The 19,355-nt window shown below is 40.9% G+C and overlaps 1 protein-coding gene across 1 annotated transcript in view; it reads right to left on the bottom strand.

The window, feature by feature from the left end:
* Positions 1–4,034: 4,034 nt before the first annotated feature.
* LOC130579942 (cytochrome P450 7B1) overlaps positions 4,035–19,355 on the bottom strand; it is a 123,618-nt gene continuing 108,297 nt past the window's right edge. Inside the window, exons 3-6 of the mRNA XM_057377150.1 lie at positions 18,742–19,338; positions 18,090–18,296; positions 11,875–12,053; positions 4,035–7,733 (exon numbers count right to left, since the gene is read on the bottom strand). Coding sequence (XP_057233133.1) covers positions 7,437–7,733; positions 11,875–12,053; positions 18,090–18,296; positions 18,742–19,338 — 1,280 coding nt within the window. The 3' untranslated portion in view covers positions 4,035–7,436. The remainder of the gene's footprint in view (positions 7,734–11,874; positions 12,054–18,089; positions 18,297–18,741; positions 19,339–19,355) is intronic.

Here is a 19,355-nt window from a genome sequence, read left to right as displayed (position 1 = left end):
TTTTTGGTGGTGGTGGTGGTGGTGGTGGTGGCAGCGGAGGGGGGCTGTTGGGGGGTAAAACAGACGAGCCAGGACTCCTCTACTGTCTCCAGGATCATTTGTAACTGTGATCGCACCGCCCCTGCCCACAGGCCGGAGGGATCCTGAGGCTCTAAGCAAACGGCAGAAGAGCTCCTTGACGGAGCGGGACAAAAGTTTGGGGAAGTCGCTCTGCGCTCCGCTCCGGCCCCGGCCCCGGCCCCCGCCCGCTCCGCGGGGTCGCTGCTGCCCGTCGGGGCCCGGCCCGCGCCTGGGAAGGCTCCAGCACTAGCGGAGCCCATGGAGGGTGTAAAGCAGGCTCTCCCTGAAGTGTTGCGCCTGGCTGAGGCAGGCGCCGCAGGGGTTAAGCCGATTGTGCCCGCTCCTCTYCTCCGCTGCCATCCCGGCGGGGCAGGGGCCAAGGCAGGAGCCGCTGCCGGGTGCGGATCCGGGATGGCTGCCCCGGCCCCCGGCCCGACTCGGGGGCTCCCAGCAACCGGCCACGTCGCGGAAGGGACATCTGCTAAATGAGCACAGAGCTGCAGCCAGCCCCATTTCGCCGTGGTCACTCATCAGCTCGGTGTCACCCAGCCCGCCCACACCGCTCCCTCCTCCCCGCCCCGAAGGGCTCCGGAGGGGAATTTGGTCTCTTTCGGCTGGTTCTTCAGCCTCGGGAAGGGTTAAATCCTTCCCCAAGCCCCTAGTTGCCCTTGTCCTCTCAACCTGATTCAGAGACGTGTAATAAAATAGGAAGCAAATTTATGGTCTGTTTCAAGCACTTTACTGCTGTGTTTTTAAATTCATATATGCACATATAAGAACTATGATCTGTGAATAATTTGAAATGCTATAGGAAAATGATGTATTTTAGATCAAAYATAACCGTTTTCTTACATAATTGTCTCGGATTAAAATAAAAAAATAAAGATACATTTCGAAGAGAGACAAAGCTGAAAATCTAATGACAGCCATAAACTGCTAGACAGCCATAAATTAACGTCTTCATCAAACACTGAAGGGATCAGTGCTTATCTAAATCAACAATTATTTCTTCCGAGAAGTTGCAGAACAGATTGCCCCTTTAATACTATTTTTAAATCTTCATAATTGAGGATTAGAGGAAAACAATCGCCTTTCCAGAGTAAACCTCCTCTCCACTAGCCGAAAGCCCTCCAAACTCACCGAACACCCAGACCGCTTCCCTAGGAACCTCCTCGGGGGTCCCGTCCCTTTGCCCCAATAGAGCACCCCTGGAAGCTCGTGATGCTTTTAGGAAGGGTCTGCAGGAGTCTTTCCTCASCCCCCTCTCCCCTGATTTTTGTCGCGGGCCGGGGGAGGTGGGAGCGCAGGGAGCGCAAGCCGGCGCCGGGAGCCCGGCGGGCAGCGGGCGGGGAGGCGGCCGGGCGGGTGCGTGTCCCTGCCGCCACCGCGGGCCGGGGACATCCCGGAGCGGAGCCATCCCGGGGCGGCAGCATCCCCCTGTGCTTCACTCACGAGTCCAACTGATGCCCATCCGCTTTTCAGGTTCAAAGCTTTAGCAAGGCGGCACTCCTCCCAGCTGCAGCCACCTGCGATGCCGGTTTTGCAAAAGGCTGCTGCAAAGAATTCATTTTTAAAAGGCAACTGAAAGATACGTTGTGARGAGAGGCAATTCAGTGGCTCACAAGATGGAAATTAGACAGGGAAAGACCTGCTGCCTGTAGGAGGTTAGCGAGGGACTAAACTGTTTGGAAGAAAGAGGTAGTTGGAAAGATGAGCTATGGGGAAGAAGTCGCTGTCAAAAGTCATCACCGGGTGTTGCTTACTGACTTTTACTCTCCCTGTAGCCAGAACTTAGACTTTTATTCAACTTTTCTGTACTCGCAGCTGCTGGTTTTGGGGAAAAGAAAAATAAGCCAAAACATTGGTGTCAAAATCAGTTTAACAAATCTTTGAAGATAGAATCCTGCAAGGCTTCTAGCAAGAACAGCAGAAGCTTAGGCTTCTTTTGATTATTTATTTTCGTGTGACTACTTTTGAAGACAAGCACATTTCCACTATTACGAATGATAGCAATACAACCTCAGGAGATCCCAGGAAAACCTGATGCTTAGAATAAACATAGTACTGGTTTATATGAGGACCCAAATCCCACTACAGCTTCCTTGCTTTCAATTTAAAATGGARCATTGTCTACTTTTTCTTTTAATACGCTCTTATATATGCAGCAACCATTTCCTCATGTTTATTACTAATTGTAAACATAGACAGTAACTTAAGGATCACAATACTTTCATAAGCATAGCTTTAAGGGGTGTTTTTGTAATGAGATCATTTTTCTGATATGTTGTGGGTATGGGGACATGACTAGCCAGGTACATAGGCTGGTCTAGGTAATAGGCAGGAATATACTTCACTTTCTATGGTCTGGCAGTTAGAATAACTCTATTCATACGAGTTAAGCATATGCATAAATTGATGCCTTTAACAGTTGTAAAATACAGTGCAATGCAAGTAACATCAAAGAAGTATCTAGTATCAAATCAAATATTGGATAAAATACAGTGTTAGGGRTTAATTCCTTCCTTTCAAGCTGTCTTTCAGACCATTATGGAAATCTCACTCCGAAAAGTGCCCTTCAAGAAATATCAAACAATGCCACCTTTTAATTTATAAATTTTAGTAACTTCTAATATAGCCTGGAGTTAAAAAAATTGCAGAGCTACACACACATTTATCAAACCCAGAAAATGCTGCAGGTCTGTCTTCTTTAGGAAGTATCTTTARTAACTCTCACAGACATACCTGACAAGAATTTCTGCATGAAGGAATGAAGAAACACCGATGTCTTTAGGGTACAACCTTCATATTAAATACCTACTTGCAAAACTCGGCAGCTAAAGTGATACCTAGAAAAGCCAAGTTGTGCTTTGCTGGTGTAGTGCTGTGTATCGTAACAATTTCATTCATATCCCCTTTTAAAATGAATGATCTGTGAAGACAGARTATTTTACACTAGGTAGTACATCTTGTACTGCATGGAAGTTTGCAAAAGCTAAAGCCTAGGAATTGTATTTAGGAATCACTAGCGGACTGCAGATCTTTATACTAATTTTTAATAGTGTCCTAAGAATTCCAGAAGTACCACGTTTGTTACTTCATCTGATGAGAAGCAGCTTATGCTTCTTGGAAGGAGGGGTGTGGTAAAAAAGACATGATCATTTCCAATATTCAGAGGAGTTTCTGTATTCCAACGCTAAATTAAAGACTTTTTTCATTACAGAAACATTTTTTAAGATCAAGTAACAGAAAAATGCAGTATGTTGAAATAATAAYTAAAAAATTAAAGCAATAGTTGTGAATCTGTGAGGAAAGTATAAATATAAGCTGGAAAAAATACCACGGACAGTCATTCAGTATTAAAATAGATATATTCCTTTTTATTGTGTCCTTGAAATACAAAATTCCCTTAAGATGTTAGATTACTAAAATAATGAAATTTCCATTTTCTTTCTCAGAAGTACCTTAGTCAATCTAGGAGCCTGAAAAATGGATATTAACTGTTAAAGTAGAATTTAGCTGTTGTTCACCTGTATACAAAATGTCAGTTTGCACAATTAAGAGCACTTCACAATTTCTTGAATGACAGAAAGTTCAATAATGACAAAATAAAAGAAAAATTTACAGACCAGTAATTATTCATAAAAACAACAGTGCCAAAAATAGTAACATGCAGCTGGATTAAAAGCATAAACTAAAGAACAAATCTTACATGGTTTTATATTATTACATTAGGACATATTGAGATAGATATAAAGATCTAATTTGCAAACAGGTACACGTATACTAGATGGTTTCCTAAATAATAAAACATTAAGAAAGTTTACAATAACATCTAGCAGTACTAAGTGCCAGCATGAAAATGGAGAACATATAATCTGTAAATTAAAATAACAATTAAAAAATTACATTTTAGCATTCACATTAGTTCACGATAAATTAACTTTATTCTTGAGTGCGACAAAGCACCATACTGACTTAATAAACCTATTTTTTATGAGAAAAAAGGTGCTGCTTTTTTTTTTTTTTTTAATAGCAGAAGATACTATTGATACAGCCATAGACATCAACAGCTTCCAGTCAGAGGTGGGTAGTGACCAATCGAGTCACATCTCAGAGTGATGGGTGAGAGCACCACTTCATGGAGGAACAGCTGAGAAATTTTGGGGGTACCAAAGAGCTCCTCCYGCCTGACCCTCACCTGCCAGGTCTGTGGATCCCCAGCAGACACTGCTGGGCTGGCAGGGCAGACTCCCCCTGCTGAAGTGGAGAGGTGGGACAGGGAAGCTCAGRTGTGACTGCCTTCCTCCACCCTGCCCCGCAGCCCCACGGGCACCCGAACACTCTCAAACAGCGCTGATGTTTCTGCTCGGATGGTTTTGCCTGAGTGCTCCAGCGACAGACATTCAGAGCTGCAGCAGAGGAGATCATCAAAAATGGTGGTGTGCCCTACAAAATGAAACATGCTCTTCTTGGCACAGCACCCTGCAGCCAGCTTGGCTCCAGCTGGGACTTTTGGGGATGCTGCACCTTAACCCCGTGGTGCTGTCTCAGTTTATTGACCAGGAATGCCAACACCGTGGGCCTTTCAATCCTTCTGCATGGAGACTGGGTCACTCCTGGTCAGAGCAGCTGCTGACTCTCAGCATGTCACCTCCTCAGCTGCTGAATACATGGACAAGAAGAGCTTAAATTTCCTCTGTCCTGCTCCAGCTCTCATGMCTTTCCCATGGGGGTGAGGCTTACYTCCTCTGCAGCAGAGTTAAGCCATGGTAATGATGCATTGCTTACCTGCAAAACAAATCTACCAGGAGCCTGGGTTACCAGGGACACAATTCCAGGACAGGCTRGGCAGACCCTGMTTTGCAGCTGATTATTTTGATTTCTGAGCAAAAAGAGCAAGCAACTTTTATCCCAGCAGAATGCTAACCTCTTGCCCATGCTCTCTAACTCTGAGGCAAGGCCTCCGGGTGCCCTCATGGAGGTTTCCTGAAATTCCTGCGGAAGATTCTGACCCTTTTTCCTTTTTGTTTTTTTCTTTTTTTTTTTTTTTTTAAATGGACCATACCCTACAAATTTAATTTGCTACTTTGGAGACAATCTAGTTCTTCTTTTAATTTCAGAATAGGTACTATATAATAGATCAGCAATTAATCTGAAACTACTGATGATTTGCATGTAGTTTTGGCACAGTCCTATTATGCCCTATCAAAYCGTGCAGCAGCCACTGATACTGTAATTCAAGATCCTAAAAATAGAATAMAATTATAAAAAAGAGGCTTCTGTTTAAAACAAATACCCACTGTTTTTTTCCAGTTGCTTCAGGTTTGTTTCAAAGTAGGATGCCAAAGAAGGATTCATCATAATTGTGGTATGAGACATTTTACAGMTTACATTTAAGCAATAATGGAATACAGTCAACAGTGTAATGATATCAACATTTCCTCTCTCAATAAACCAGGCTCTAATGTCCAAACTGGATTGTGAGCTACAGCTGAGTACTGAATAGCTTCTACAGCGTAACTACAGGAGTAAGCAACCTGAGTACAAGAACGTCTCCATAAAAACCAATTTCATTCTGTGGCACAAAGCAATAATCAGCTTTTGCTCTTGATTAAATATTGAAGCAAAATTAAATCATTTATTCAACTGCAAAGCCCATTTAATGTAAGTGTACTCCAAATTTGTAGACATTATTGAGACTATATATGAAGAGAAAATGTTTATCCAATACACCTCACAAAACCACAGTTTTCTTCTTGGAGGATTTGGAATGTGGCTGTGCCAATCTTTGAAAACCTTTCAGCTGATGCTGATGCTTATTTAGGGTATGAGCTTTCCATAAGTAACTGAACAGGCTTCTTCACAAATAACAATAAATAATTCTCAATACGTAGGTAATAGTTTTCATCCATAGGCCATCAAGTGCTCTACAGATGAGCAGAATTTCTGATTTTGAAAGACTTACTCTGGCAAATCCCAAAGAGAGAGATTTTTTTTTTAGGAACTCAAGACAAAGCCCACAGATATGGCTATTCTCCCATCACAATGATCATCCTGACTGGACAGCCACAGGAATCATCATCAGTCTCTGCAGTGATGGCTGGGAAGAAAGACAGGGTCTAAAATCTCAGATCTTGTGCACTAAGAAATGAATTTTCAAAACAAGAGYTGGCCACCCAGTGAAGCAGGTTGGGCAGCCAGTATAAACTTTTGTGGCTGCCTAGGGTTTTCATTTGCTCAGATTTTGGCCCCAGGGAAGAGCCGATTTTCCAATCTGCAGATGGACAAATCTGTTTCCAAACACAGGTCACACTACTCTGCCGATGCATAACTTAGGCAAAGTTAAACAATATTAAAAAGCAGTTTTAGACACCACACTTGTCCTTGGAACCCTCTTCCTCTTTTGCCTTTTTGGAGAAATGAACAAACACAAGAAATGGTCAAAATAAATGCACRAACATGCTACTAAGAAACAGTTAGACAAACAGAAGCTAATTTTTGAGGTGATAGAATAATTTAAAATAGGCACATATATTTTCTCCCTGAAGAATATGCTTTTGGGGGGGGGGGGTGCTCAAAAGCCAAAATAAGTAATTTAGAGTTGATCGAGAGCCTGTTAAAATCAACAGAACTTTCCTTCTGACTTTAAATTATTGCAGGAAAGAAATCATATATTTTAATTTTTTTGCACTGCACTGCAGAAAAAAAAAAGAGCAAGATAGCATTCACCCTCAGTACGTAAACCTGAAATTAAAAATGTGTTGCCAGTAAGACATTCTTGCAAATCATCTTCCACCACCCCACACAACTTCCATCACATCTCCCAAATAAGGGGCTAAGACTCTCAAGATCATGAAGGAAATAAAGTAAATATAAAGTTAGGATAATAATCACTAGAAATGCTTTCATCCTCTAGAAATACACTCCCCATTTCTTGTTATTATACTTCTATGACCATTCTATGAGCAGATGCTGATATTCCTCTAGATGAGGGGTGTATGGGACCTCCCAATCTAACCCTGTGACAGAGGGCTGCTGTGCCCATTTCCCATATAAGTGGCCTGGATTCATCCTCCCTGTAAATCCTGCTCACCCCATGGCCAAGAGTATGGGGATGCACCTTGTAGAGATGCTGGGCTGTTTATTTGGCCAGACTCTTGTCAGGTCACCTCACTTCTCACAACTCACACAGGACAAATTGAGGTTTGCATGTCCCTGCATCTGGTATCTACCTCCAGCCTAATGGCTTTTCTCCTTAGAAACAAAGAGCAAGGAGGTAAAAGCAGAGAGGGAAAAGCAAATGTTTGCAAAAATGTAAAGCTGAGTGATGAAACAGAGCAAACGTGGAGATTAGTGGAAGGCATATAGGCAGCTGCTCAATTTCTAAAGGACCTTAGCTTGTAACGAAAGGCAATATCAACGTCTGGCAGGAGGATACCAAGGCCCATRCGACTGTTATCAAGTCTGACAGCTTTGTTTTCTGCTAGTTCTACATCAAAATGAGACAATAGTATGAAAAGAAACATCTTCATCTCGTTCATTGCGAGGAACCTCCCTGGACACATGCTGATCCCAGAGCCAAAGGGCATTAGGAAATACTTCAGTTTTCTTCCTGCCTTGTAGAATGTGGTTTTCTTCTTGCCATTCTCTATGTATCGATCGAACCTATACTCCTGAAAATAAAAGAGAAAGGGAGAGACAGCGTGATATCTAACAAGGCAGTTACATGAGCTGCTTTCTTTGCACAATGGTAACRTGTCTGAAACCCAGAAAATAAGATAAAGAGGAAGACAAGGAGCTGACAGCTTCTTCTTTTTAGTTGGTTCCCTCAAGTTTCATTAACTCACATTATCTTCCCTGCAAAGAACGCTCTTTAAATCCACTTACTTAGCTTAGTCTTTTTACATCAAGCTCCTTCAACTTCCACATCTCATCCACTGAGTGTCTGGCCTATATTGATTGTAATTAGATTTTGACCGCTTTGTAGCAGGGACAATGAACCTCAGTGGGAAGGACAATTTTCTTGTAAAGCATCACACGCACTCGGTGTGGTACATACATCATGAATAAGGATAATCTGCCAAATTCTGCAAATGTCTATGAATAAATTAATGCATTGCACCGATCTTGCTCTTGCAAGCTAGAGCAAAATCTATCCTTCTTTTGCACTGAATGGTGCATATTATTCAAAAACTCCAATGCTTTGCAGTTGATTTTCCTTTCAGTTGGAGATGGTTGCTGCTTAATTTGCCACATTTTATCTTCAAATGTTTTGCTCCAGAAGCTGTGAGCAAAGCAGGACAACTGCCAGTGGCTGACCATTATAAAGAGGGTGCTTTCAAGAAAGGCTTGAGGTCACACTTGTAACCCAAGGTCCATAAATTGAACATCTTTCTGACTATTTTTGAGTAGCAGGATCCCTGTTTAGAGATAATTTGTGTTTTTGAATGAAGGAGATCTGGCATCCTCACTCAGTCAATGGCAAATTAACCACTTACAAAACCCTCCTGCATGCTTTGAATAAAAATGACAGGCACTTCTTGCTTATGGTCACTCATTAGCATTTGTCCTGCTTTGCATACATCTGCTATAGCAGCAGCCATTTGGAGCTGGCTGGGAACAAGTCAGTCAGACAGAAACCGACCTCAACTGATTAAAAAACCCCACGTCACCATTAAAAACCCACTGATACTGATCTACCCGTTAGATTAAGGGCTCTGAAAATCATGCACTCCAGGTCTTGCTATTGAGAAACAAGTGTCAGAGGAGCTGGTCTATGAAAAAGGGAATAAATKTTAGGTGCAGTAGAGGGGATGTAACTTTGGGTGCTGAAGAATAGGAGCTTGTTTCAATAAGTGACAGAGGCCTGGATTTTCCACAAATATAAAGGATGTATATATATATATATGTGACTTTCCATAAATATAAAGGATATATATATATATATACACATATATAAATACATATATATATATATACACACATCCGTGTGTGTATATATATCTATATATGACAAATACATGTCTGCTTCCACTGATAAGTAATTCTTCTCAGTCTCTCTGAACACCCCAGCCAAAAGAAAGCATGCCTTTATTTTTTTCTGACAGGAAGTTATTGCTTCATTTGAAGCAGCACAGTAACAAACGAAAGCCCAGAATACCACAAGATTTACTTCCTGAATTCTAAATCCTGCTGGTCTAAAAAGGCACTGCTAAATATGAACTGCAATGGCTTAAACACCCAACCTAGAGCTCTTCACTTTGCTCAGACATTTTCACAAGGTGTACTTCTGACGCCTGCAGCAATTAAGAACTGTGTTACTGAACACATAGACACACTGGGTCAAACTTTATGTTTTGTTTGTCATATTAAGAGCTTTCTGAGACTTGTAATTGGTTTGAACAAAAAATGAATAGGTGTCTAAGGAATAGGGAAAACAGAAAACAAGTGCAAGACAAGAAGGTAGCCAGTGCCAGGGACATSAAACTCAGGCTTGCGCTGCTGAAGCCCCTTGGGTTGAGCAGTGTTTCCTCAAAAGCTAGTTCACCAGCTAAATAAAGACTAATTTTTAGAAATGAAGGAGCTTTCAGCCATGCACAAGGTCTCCTGGAAGAGACATGGTAGCTGATAGCAAGGTCAAGACCCTGAGCAAAAACAGGCAATGAAGTTCTGTGTGGATGAGCTGCTACGAGTATTATGAAAACTGAGCAAACTCCTGTGATTGATATAAGTCTCTTTCTATCATATACTGTATTTAGCTTTGTTTGGGAAGCCACCATAGAGGGTTTCCTGCAGGGTTTTCTGATATTTACTCTATGGGTTTTGCAGAGTTCATTTATTGAGATCTATAAATAGCCGAGTAAAAATATAGAGGTTCACTTATTCACTTTATAGAAAACGGATCAAATTTATTTAGGCCTTAATGGGTGGAGAAAGAGGTCAGAAGTATATGCTTACACTTACACAATATGGTGCCAAAGCAGAAGATAGCTTGAACTTAAATTTATGTATCCAGGAGAAAAAGCATTGCTACAAAATTATCTCGTCAAGCTGCCTGTTTTCCCAGGAAAAGTTTTCCCTAAATACATGACAAGCTCAAGACTGCACCTTTCAAAAAATTCATTCTCCATCTCTATCTGATCCTCAGTAGTTATTGTTGAAAGCACACTGCATATTTTAAGAACCAAACAGAACAGTGATTTCCCCACTTTTCGAGAGGGCCCATGTGCTGAAATCAATGTACTGCAATGTGTGGATTGCTCATTCACTATCAAAAAGATAAAATATATGAACTAAAGCTGTACTGTGAAAGCTGAGCAGAGCTGATACTAAGCAGATATATTCAAGCAATGGAAATATGGTAATATATTCCGGCAATTATTGGATAAGGGAGGAGATCAGTTTCCACACTGATGCTTTTGGTCTAGGACCTAAACAAACAGATGGACTTTTGACAAATCAATAACGTTCTCCAAAATAAAGTGTTAAGGATAAAATGAAAAAAAAAAAAAAAGCAGCTTATTTGTTAGCTGTTATCTGTCCTTTTTAAGGATAAAAATATTAATCAACTATTTGCCAATAGATGAATTATTTTTAAAACCCTGATTCTCTCTGCAGGCTTTATCTTCATTTTTGGGTGGGGACAACCAGCAGAGCTCCCCTGGATTTAATTTTCATTCTCATGGCTCCAATGTTCGTCCCAGTGACTATACCTTACTCCTGCTGATTCCAACATGATCCACACCTCCTCTCACTGAGGCTGGCAGAGCTCCTACACATTGGAATGCTGTCCTGCACCAATGAGACATTTGAATCTCATCTTTTCTTTGCAACCTCTCATCTTTAAATTCGTGAAAGGGAGAGCTACAGGGAGTAGTGTCTCTAACACAAGCTTTCTATAAACATGCAAAAAAAAAAATCCGGCTCCTTTCTTCTTTGGCTCAAATGCCAARGATGGAAATCAGCATGGCTGGGAGACAGCCATTCACTTAGGAAAATAGGGGTGAGGAATGGATGAGGTACAAGCTATTGCCTCTCAGGCAGAGGAGCCATTTAACAGCCTCAGCATGCACCCTTGCTCTTTCTTGCTCTTCCTCCGTGGCACCCTGGGCTGGGGACAGCAATCTGGGGAGCAACCTAGCCCAGAGGAGGACTATTCAATTTGCATGCAGGTGGTGAACTTCTGAAGCTGTATTATGGCGGAGGCAGGGTGGATTAATTTCGAGTCTTTGATATTCATTAACTTGAGCGTCAGAGAAAAATACAAGGAGATGACACAATTACCCTCTGAGCTTCGCTGCAGAGCAACAGCTTTACAGTCTCAAGTTCACAACACTCTAATTGATCAAGAAGGGGTGAATCCCTACGMAGGGAGGTGAAAAAGCATAAGGCTCAAGTAAGACACTGCTATTATAGGGCTTCAGAGAGTCAATGATGCTTTGCGGGCACTTAGCTAAATGGCCCACATTATTTGCTATTTAAACCACCTTCTATTATTCAGCCCTCCTTGGGTATCAAATGATCCACTGCCAAACAAAGCCCACATTTAGCCTAAAGTTTATGGTAGTCAATGTGCAATTGTCAATTCCTTTGAAAGCAGTCGCAGTCAGTCTCATCACCATATTTCTCTCTTCAGGCCATGAATCCTTTGACCTGCAGGGCCCCAGAAAATACATCTGAAACTAGGAAGATTTGTTCCACAAGAAAAAGAAAAGAAAAAAAAAAAAAAAAAAAAAAAACAACCCACAGATCACAAAAGGCTTGGCTGCTTCGATATGCCTGGAGTATGAAGAGTAGCACCAGCTGAATGTTTACCTTAGGATCTTCATAGACCTCAGGGTCCATGTGCAAAATCTGCGGGTAAAGGGCTATCCAGTCTCCTTTCCTCAAAACGACTTCTTGATTCCCTTCAAGCTTGAGAACAAAATCCTCTTGGCTGATGCGGATGTTCATGGAGGAYGAGCACATTCTTAAACTCTCGTTTAAGGCACTCTCTGTGATAAAACAAAAGGGACGGGGGAAGCATCAGAAATACGGGAGATGACTGGAAGTTATACACAGCTACAGCGGCTGATTCTCCGAGAGTTTAGTAGGGCAGGAGAAAGAAAAAAAAAAGGAAAAAACCACACAAACCAAGCCAAACATAAAGCAGAGACCAGGAGGAGGCAATAAACAATCCGACAGGGTTGGGGTGGGGAAATTGGGATACTGAACCTGCTGATGTGATTCTCAGTGGTGGTGATGAGAAACCCTGTCAGTTGCAAGCAGCACCAAGTGTTGGGTGGAAAGCCATTATTCAGGCATCACGTTGAAAACAACGCAACCAAAAGACATGAACACTTTATGTATTTACATATATTTTGGCSGTTGCAAACAAATACCAGCGAAAGCATCCATGGAGCTGTTTAGCTTGCTTTTTGAAAGCTGTTGGATGCAATGGCAGGACTATACATTAGAAATCATTCTGCTTGTTAATTCTGTGGTTGTTCTGAGAATTTTTAAATGTATTTTCTTTTCAACACACTATGCTGCCAAATGATAGTGTCTGTTGTGGTCAGAGTGAATGAAAGCAATTCATTATTTGCCTGGTAATTTTAAGGGAGAAAGACTCTTCTAATTGGCCTAGAGGAAACAAAACACAGTCCTTTCAGGTTTGAGGAAAGCAAGATTTCTGTCTCCACCATCACATCCTGGAAGGCTCCAGAAGCCGAATGTCCTTGCTTTCCCAGTGGCCTTCACCTTTTGCTCCTAGCACGACAGATTTTATGGCTAATTTCCGGCAATTTATCCTGGCAGTTTGAGGAGGAATTCCTTTGGGAATAATATGCATAATTTGCATAAATCATTCTGATAGCATGTATATCAGCATGTAGCTCCTGTCTAAGGCTGCATCTCTCACTTTGTAATCAAAACTGACTATTTTTCCACCAGCRTGTATGGGCACTGCTATATGTGACTTGATTCCTTCTAATCATTAGTGTGAAAAATAGCCTAAAAAAGGGTTTCATTTGCATGTAATMATCCATTTGTGTCTGCATTTATGTTTTGTGATATCAAATAAACCTTCTCTAAGTGTTCACCAMGGCACTGCAATTGCTGCGACCAAAAGGTTAGTTTATTAGAGACAGTAGCTACCCAGTGTAGATGCCTCTGAAAAAAATAATAACAAACGTTCTTTCACTAAAAATTAAATCTGGTGCAGCATGCATAGCAAATAAAGTGGCCCTGGATGCTTTCTTGCAGGAGGTTTTTCCTTAAGCATGCATTTGTCTAAAGAAATGAGGCTGCGGTCAGCTTTGTGTGGCCAGCGCCGTGATTCAATGTGACGTACAGTGAGTCTGTGCATATTCTTTTGGACTGCCTTCGTTACTATAATCAGGCAGAGTCAAATCGGCTTGTTGGTGACGAAGCCAGAAAAGAACCCTGGTTCCAGAAGATGGCCTCTACTGCGGATAGCCACAAGGCACCTGACACGATAGATTTCAACTGGCAGCGCTCTGGCAACAAAACTTTACGCGGTACAAAGGAAGGGTCCAGCCTCTGCTCCAGACTGCCTTCAACCTGGGGAAAACGAAGCTGGTAGCTTCGTACCAGTCCACCATTTGGACTGGGGGTGGTGACATAGGTAGAGGCAGCAGAAATCAAATGAAGAAGAGGGAAGGAGGGGGAAAAAAAAATGGAGAAATAATTATTAAAGCGCTGCGGCAAAATAGCAGGTTTACGTTTAACCGCCCAAGCAATGCGGTCACATCCTATCGGTGGACGTCCTCCCAGAAAGCGCGGCAGTCCCTGCCCGCCGCCGGATCTCAAATGACAATTGGGCAGCATATCTTATGCAGAAGTTAATCACAATAATGGAGCACAAAGTGTGGCTTAGCGGTCAGATCGTAAATGACAAATCTGTTTTACCTTCCAGTACCAGTTATGTGTGGAAGGCGAGCTTGGCTCTCGCTCTGAGCGATCATGCCGATAATCATTAGATGACAAAAGTAATGAGTCACATTATGATCAACAAAGGAGAATGGAGCTTATATGGCTTTGCRGGCTCGCATTAAAAAAATAGACAGTCAGCTTTCCACAAATGCCAGAGCTATACATTGAGAGGAATGACAACTGCACAATAAAACTGCAGCCTTTACTTGCAGTTGTCATAGTTCAGCAGACACCAGCCATCGCTGCTGACAGACCAGCTGGGTAGCTTGGGAGGCCTTCCATTCTGCACCGTGAGGTACAGTAAATTATCCAGCACGGTAGAGCAACATCTGTTTCTGTGCTTGTGCCGAACAAACAAGGCAATTTAAAGCATACCAAGGGATAACCAAGCAGCAAATGAACATGACCCTCATTTTTTTCCCCCCTTCTTACACACATGAGATGCTAAACTTCACTGTGCAAGCGCTACATAAAGAAGCCAGGCTGTTGTTTGATAAGGTGTTGTCAGAGAGATTTTACATATTTTCTAGAGAGAGAGAAGGAGGGGGGAAGAGAGAGATATCTCTCATAGTATTGTTATTCTTAGAATCCTCCCACTTCTCTCTTCATTTCTCTTATACTAAAGCTAGCACTCAGCTTCCAATTCATTCTAGACTTTTTTTTTTAAAAAACTGTTTCAATATACTTATAAATATTCAGTCTTTAAACCCTAATTTGCTATACTTAGTTCACATGCCTTCAAGCATTTGTCTTCCAATTTCCACTGAATAAATGCGTACTAATGAGAAATAGAGCAAGCTGCTGAGGCAAAGCTGGGTGACTTGAGCCTGGCCTGCCACCAGCTTGTGATAGGCAGGCAAATTGAGTTAAAATGAAAAGTCTTGTCAGCTGAAATACAACATGGTAGCCAAACAGCAAGCTGTCAATCATCCAGCCAAAACAAGGGACTGCAGGTAATAAAAGGTCATTGCGAATCATAAGTGCATTTGGCTTTCRTAGGCAAGTTAATTTTAATTAAACATGATCTCTATCTGTAAATGTTTTATAAAACTTACTGTGCAATAATGGATTGTTAATTTTACACTAACACGGAGCAGGTAATAGGGTACAATAATTATTAAGAGTGTATTGTAGGAAAATAGCTATTGAGTATGCAAATATTTGGGGGGTCATTTACCCACGGGCATCACCGTGTGCCAACACAAACCATAATCTGAAACAAGTACATTTGCATCTTAGTAAGAACTAAATGGTTCTTARTAAGAGAATCATTCCAGCCCATTCCAGAGAAATATATTTATTTCCTTTAATTCAACCAATGATTTTAATGCTTAGCATTTGTGTTATGACTACACACTTTGTATTAGCTCTTTTTGGGTCCCTACCCTTTCTTGTGTACAAAACAATTTTTCAAGCTGTGCTCTTTTTGCAGGAATATCTGGGATTCAGCAATGACCTGGGGCAAGAATACTTCACCATTTAAATGAAYGGACTAATATTAAAGAAACGAACTGACTAAACATGCCTAGCATTAAACACGCACTAAGTACATCTCTGCTTTACCCYTGGCATTTCCATTATAACCAGTTTAACTGACAGACCATTTTCATGTGTCCTTTGCCATATTAGAACTCTATTGTGAGCCATAACATGGAATAATGTATGTTACTCTGTGCACACAAATACACATGTTTGGGGTTTGGGATTGTATTCTTTTATGTAGACAATACAAAGAGTGGTGCCCCAGAAATGCCATGAGAAAAAGATCATCAATGTCAAAATTTGCTAGCTTTATTTGGGTTGAATGCATTTTGGTTTTTGTTTTTTCTGGTTGTTTTTTTTTTTGTTTGTTTTGATTTTTTAAAATTAAAATAATCATGTACCCGTGCTTAGAATTTAAAATTAAGGAGTAAATCTGTCCATGCTCTTCACCAGACCCAAAGAATTTGACCGTAATAACAATGCTGATGCCTAAGAAAGACTTTTAGCAATTTGTGCTTGTTCTCCATTGCATGAAGAATCAAAAAAGTCTCTTGTTACAGTAGGCCAAAAAGAGGACRGAGAATCAGAGCGCTTAAAACAGGAGAATGAGATGACAAGGTGATGAACATGCGAGCATCCCACCTGGTCTGCCTCACTYGAGAGCAGGGACACAATCCCAGTTTCCTACGCTCCGGGTTGGCACAGAGGGAGGAAAAGCTCMGTCTTGGAGGTTTGGGGTCAGTGGCCCCAGCCTTCCTGCTACAGGGGAGCTTTTGGTGTGCAAGCAATGCAATTTGGAACCTTCATCCCTCCTACACATTTATTAACAAAACATCTCCTTCCCCCTTCCACTGAAGCATGACTCTAATTCTCTTAYGGTACAGATTTTTTTTCTATATTATTATTTTATGGGACGGTATCCAGCCCTTTATGACTTAAGTGCCAGAAGAATTGAAATCTAGCTTCTGTTCATATCACATTATGTTTAACATGATTATAAAATTTAACAAAAGTGTTACAAGAATACTACAAAGTAGGATGTGGCACTTCCCTCTTAACACATAAATCAAATGCTACCAAGGTACTTCAAGATTTCAAGAAGCAGAGGAATGACACAGTTAATGTTTTTAAAMTGTTCATACTGTTTTGCACCAGATGGTTTAAGCGAACTACATGCTTTTATTTTCCTTATTGCTACACTTTTGGGGAGCCTTTTTTTTCCCCCTTTTTCTTCTTGCCATTTCTATCTCAGTCTATAAATACAAACTAAATTCTCTTTTGATTTTCTTAATGCTTGGTAACTTATTTATTGGTGTATGTTAGCTCTGATGTGAAGTAGTTTTACTTGTGTTCCTTAAAAGTCCATTAAATGCTTAGAAAGTCATGTTACTTGTCAGAATTGTCCTTGCCATCCAATATCTCCTATATTTCAAAAGCATTCTCCATTGGTTAGAGGTAAATCTGCATCAAAACAGCCGTGACTCCAGATGTAACCAACTCAGTAGACTCACGCTATATGAGATTAATATTAATGCTCTAACACAAAGGAACTGGATCAAACTCRATTTTATATTGGTAGTAATCAAATCAAGTTTTCACACAGATTTTGAGACATGCCACAGTGGATGATCCTGGAGAATGGCAGCTATTACAAGGATCCAAACCAGGCACAGAATGCCCTGCTCCACCAAGGTCTCTTGAGACAGCTTTGTTTAAGAGTGGAGCATCAGTTCAGGTTGTGAGCCACCAAGACCTAAAGMTATGAGCTTGTTTTGAACGCAGGGTTGTTTCTGATATTTAAAAACAGAGGATTATTGAACCTTTCATTTTTTATTTGTTGTCTATCCTACTTGTGGAGACTTTAGATGCTCAAAGGTTAGGTACCGACCTGCTACACCTCTTTCCTCCCTTGGGCTATTTTCACCATTTCTCTTGCCAGCATCTGTGCACTACCAAATGAAGTGAAACCATGAGCTGATCCTGATACAGCTCCTGAATCAAACAACTTCCAWTGACCACTGGCAAGGGTCTCCCTCTGAACCCCTGATCCAGAACTTGAAGATGCGTAGCTTGCTTAAAACACCCTCTTTTAAATAAAGTACTGAAAACACCATTTCTACTCTGCAAATTTTTTCATTTGGAGGCATTGTCCAGCAGAAGCCTGCTTTAGAGCCCTTTTTGTTTTGTTAGAGAGAGAAAGAAAGAAATTGCTTGCAGAAAAAATACATTTGCAGTTTAAATACACTATCCCACTTTAATTTCAGAAAAGGGTCTTTCTTGGCAGTGCCATACAGAAGTATTTGAAATGCATTAACACTTCGGCAGATGCTCAGAATCAAACAACTTAATAGGCATCAACTTTTTTTTCAAATAATTGCAAAGCTTCGATTTAGCCTTTTGCATACCTTGCATAGTTAATTACCTAGGCTTTAATGTTTACATGCAATGAGAGTATCTACAGCTATAAACTACATAATTTATAATTGATGTAAATGGGTGTTATTATGTCAATTAGGCAGCTGTGTCCTCCACCTTCTCAGTAAACAGAAATGAGTGATAAACTGAGTTTGCCGGGAGAGCCCCTCTTCTCTTCCTAACAGATAAAAATAAATTACCTAGGTAGACCAGGTTGTCCAATTGTTCTCTGGTGAGGTGGATGTTATACGTGGGCCCTCTCTTTTGACCTGTTGACTGCAGCAAATGGTCAATCTCGTCACGCACCGCTGCAAGAGCTTCTGGGTGCCGCAGAAGATAATACATGGCCCAGAATGTAGCTGGAATCGTGTTTCCCACAGAGGCCCACAGGAAGGCAAAATGATGTGCTGGGAGAAAATAAGTGAAAAGGAAGATTAATAGCGTTTATTACACTGATTAGATTTGCAGTGTGCTAATTAAAAGATGTTAGGACACAGACCCAGCCAAGGATCAGTGAATGCTAATGAGGACCAATAGGCTTCTGAAGTCTAATTTTCTGCTTAATGAGAATAGTTTGAAATGTAATGTCGGGGGGGGTGGGGGGAATAAGGGGAGGAAATGCAGCTCAGTTATAATCTTTCTCATTATCACCATTAAGTATCTTGTTTTACCACCTCAGCACAAAAAAAAAAATCAATTATCATAGAGGGTTGTTTCAGAGTAAAACATTTTATCATTAGCCAATTAGAAAGAACATAAAAAAATTTCAAGGTCGCCATTTTGCCTTTTTATTTCAAAGGTCTATAGTAAATTATTTTATTTTAGACAAGCAATCATTCATAAGTTTCCTACCTGCTTTGTCATAATCTCCAAGCAGCTCATATTTCTCAAATATATCTTGTCTGGCTTGGACCACTTTTGACCCTCCCAGCCATTTTGTCATGTTCTGAAGTAAAAAATGATGTATAAGCTCCTTCCGAACCTTCTTGGTAGCTCCTAGCAACTCAATTGGTATGTTTGCAGCTAAATAGGGAAAGCTGGCATCAAACTTGATAAATTTGTCTCTGATTTCACTAATAACTTTGTGGCCATCTGCAGCAGGAACTCTTCCATATAGTGTTACAAAACTGGCTTCAAACATTACAGAGCAGCAGAATTTGTACATTTTTTCTGTTTCCCAATCTGTTGCTTGTGAGCATTTCCATTCAAATATATCCTGGAGATTTTTCATCATGTGGTCAGAAATGATATCCAAAGGCTTGCCTTGTAGATACTGGTAGATTCTGTGCAGGTTTTCCTTGAGTTCAGGGAATTTTCCTTTTGACAAGGCTGGGTAGTCAAAAGTTTTGGAAGCCATTTTATTAGCAAATTCATGAAATTCAAGCTGCTTGCTATTTCTGATGACATAGACGTATTGAAAAGGGTCCATGATAAAGGTAATATATCTACCTAAATAGAAAAAAAAA

The sequence above is a fragment of the Malurus melanocephalus genome, unplaced genomic scaffold (assembly GCF_030028575.1).
Source record: "Malurus melanocephalus ecotype Western Australia unplaced genomic scaffold, MMel_1.1 scaffold_302, whole genome shotgun sequence".
NCBI lineage: Eukaryota > Metazoa > Chordata > Aves > Passeriformes > Maluridae > Malurus > Malurus melanocephalus.
This window is presented reverse-complemented; position numbering and strand designations above follow the sequence as displayed.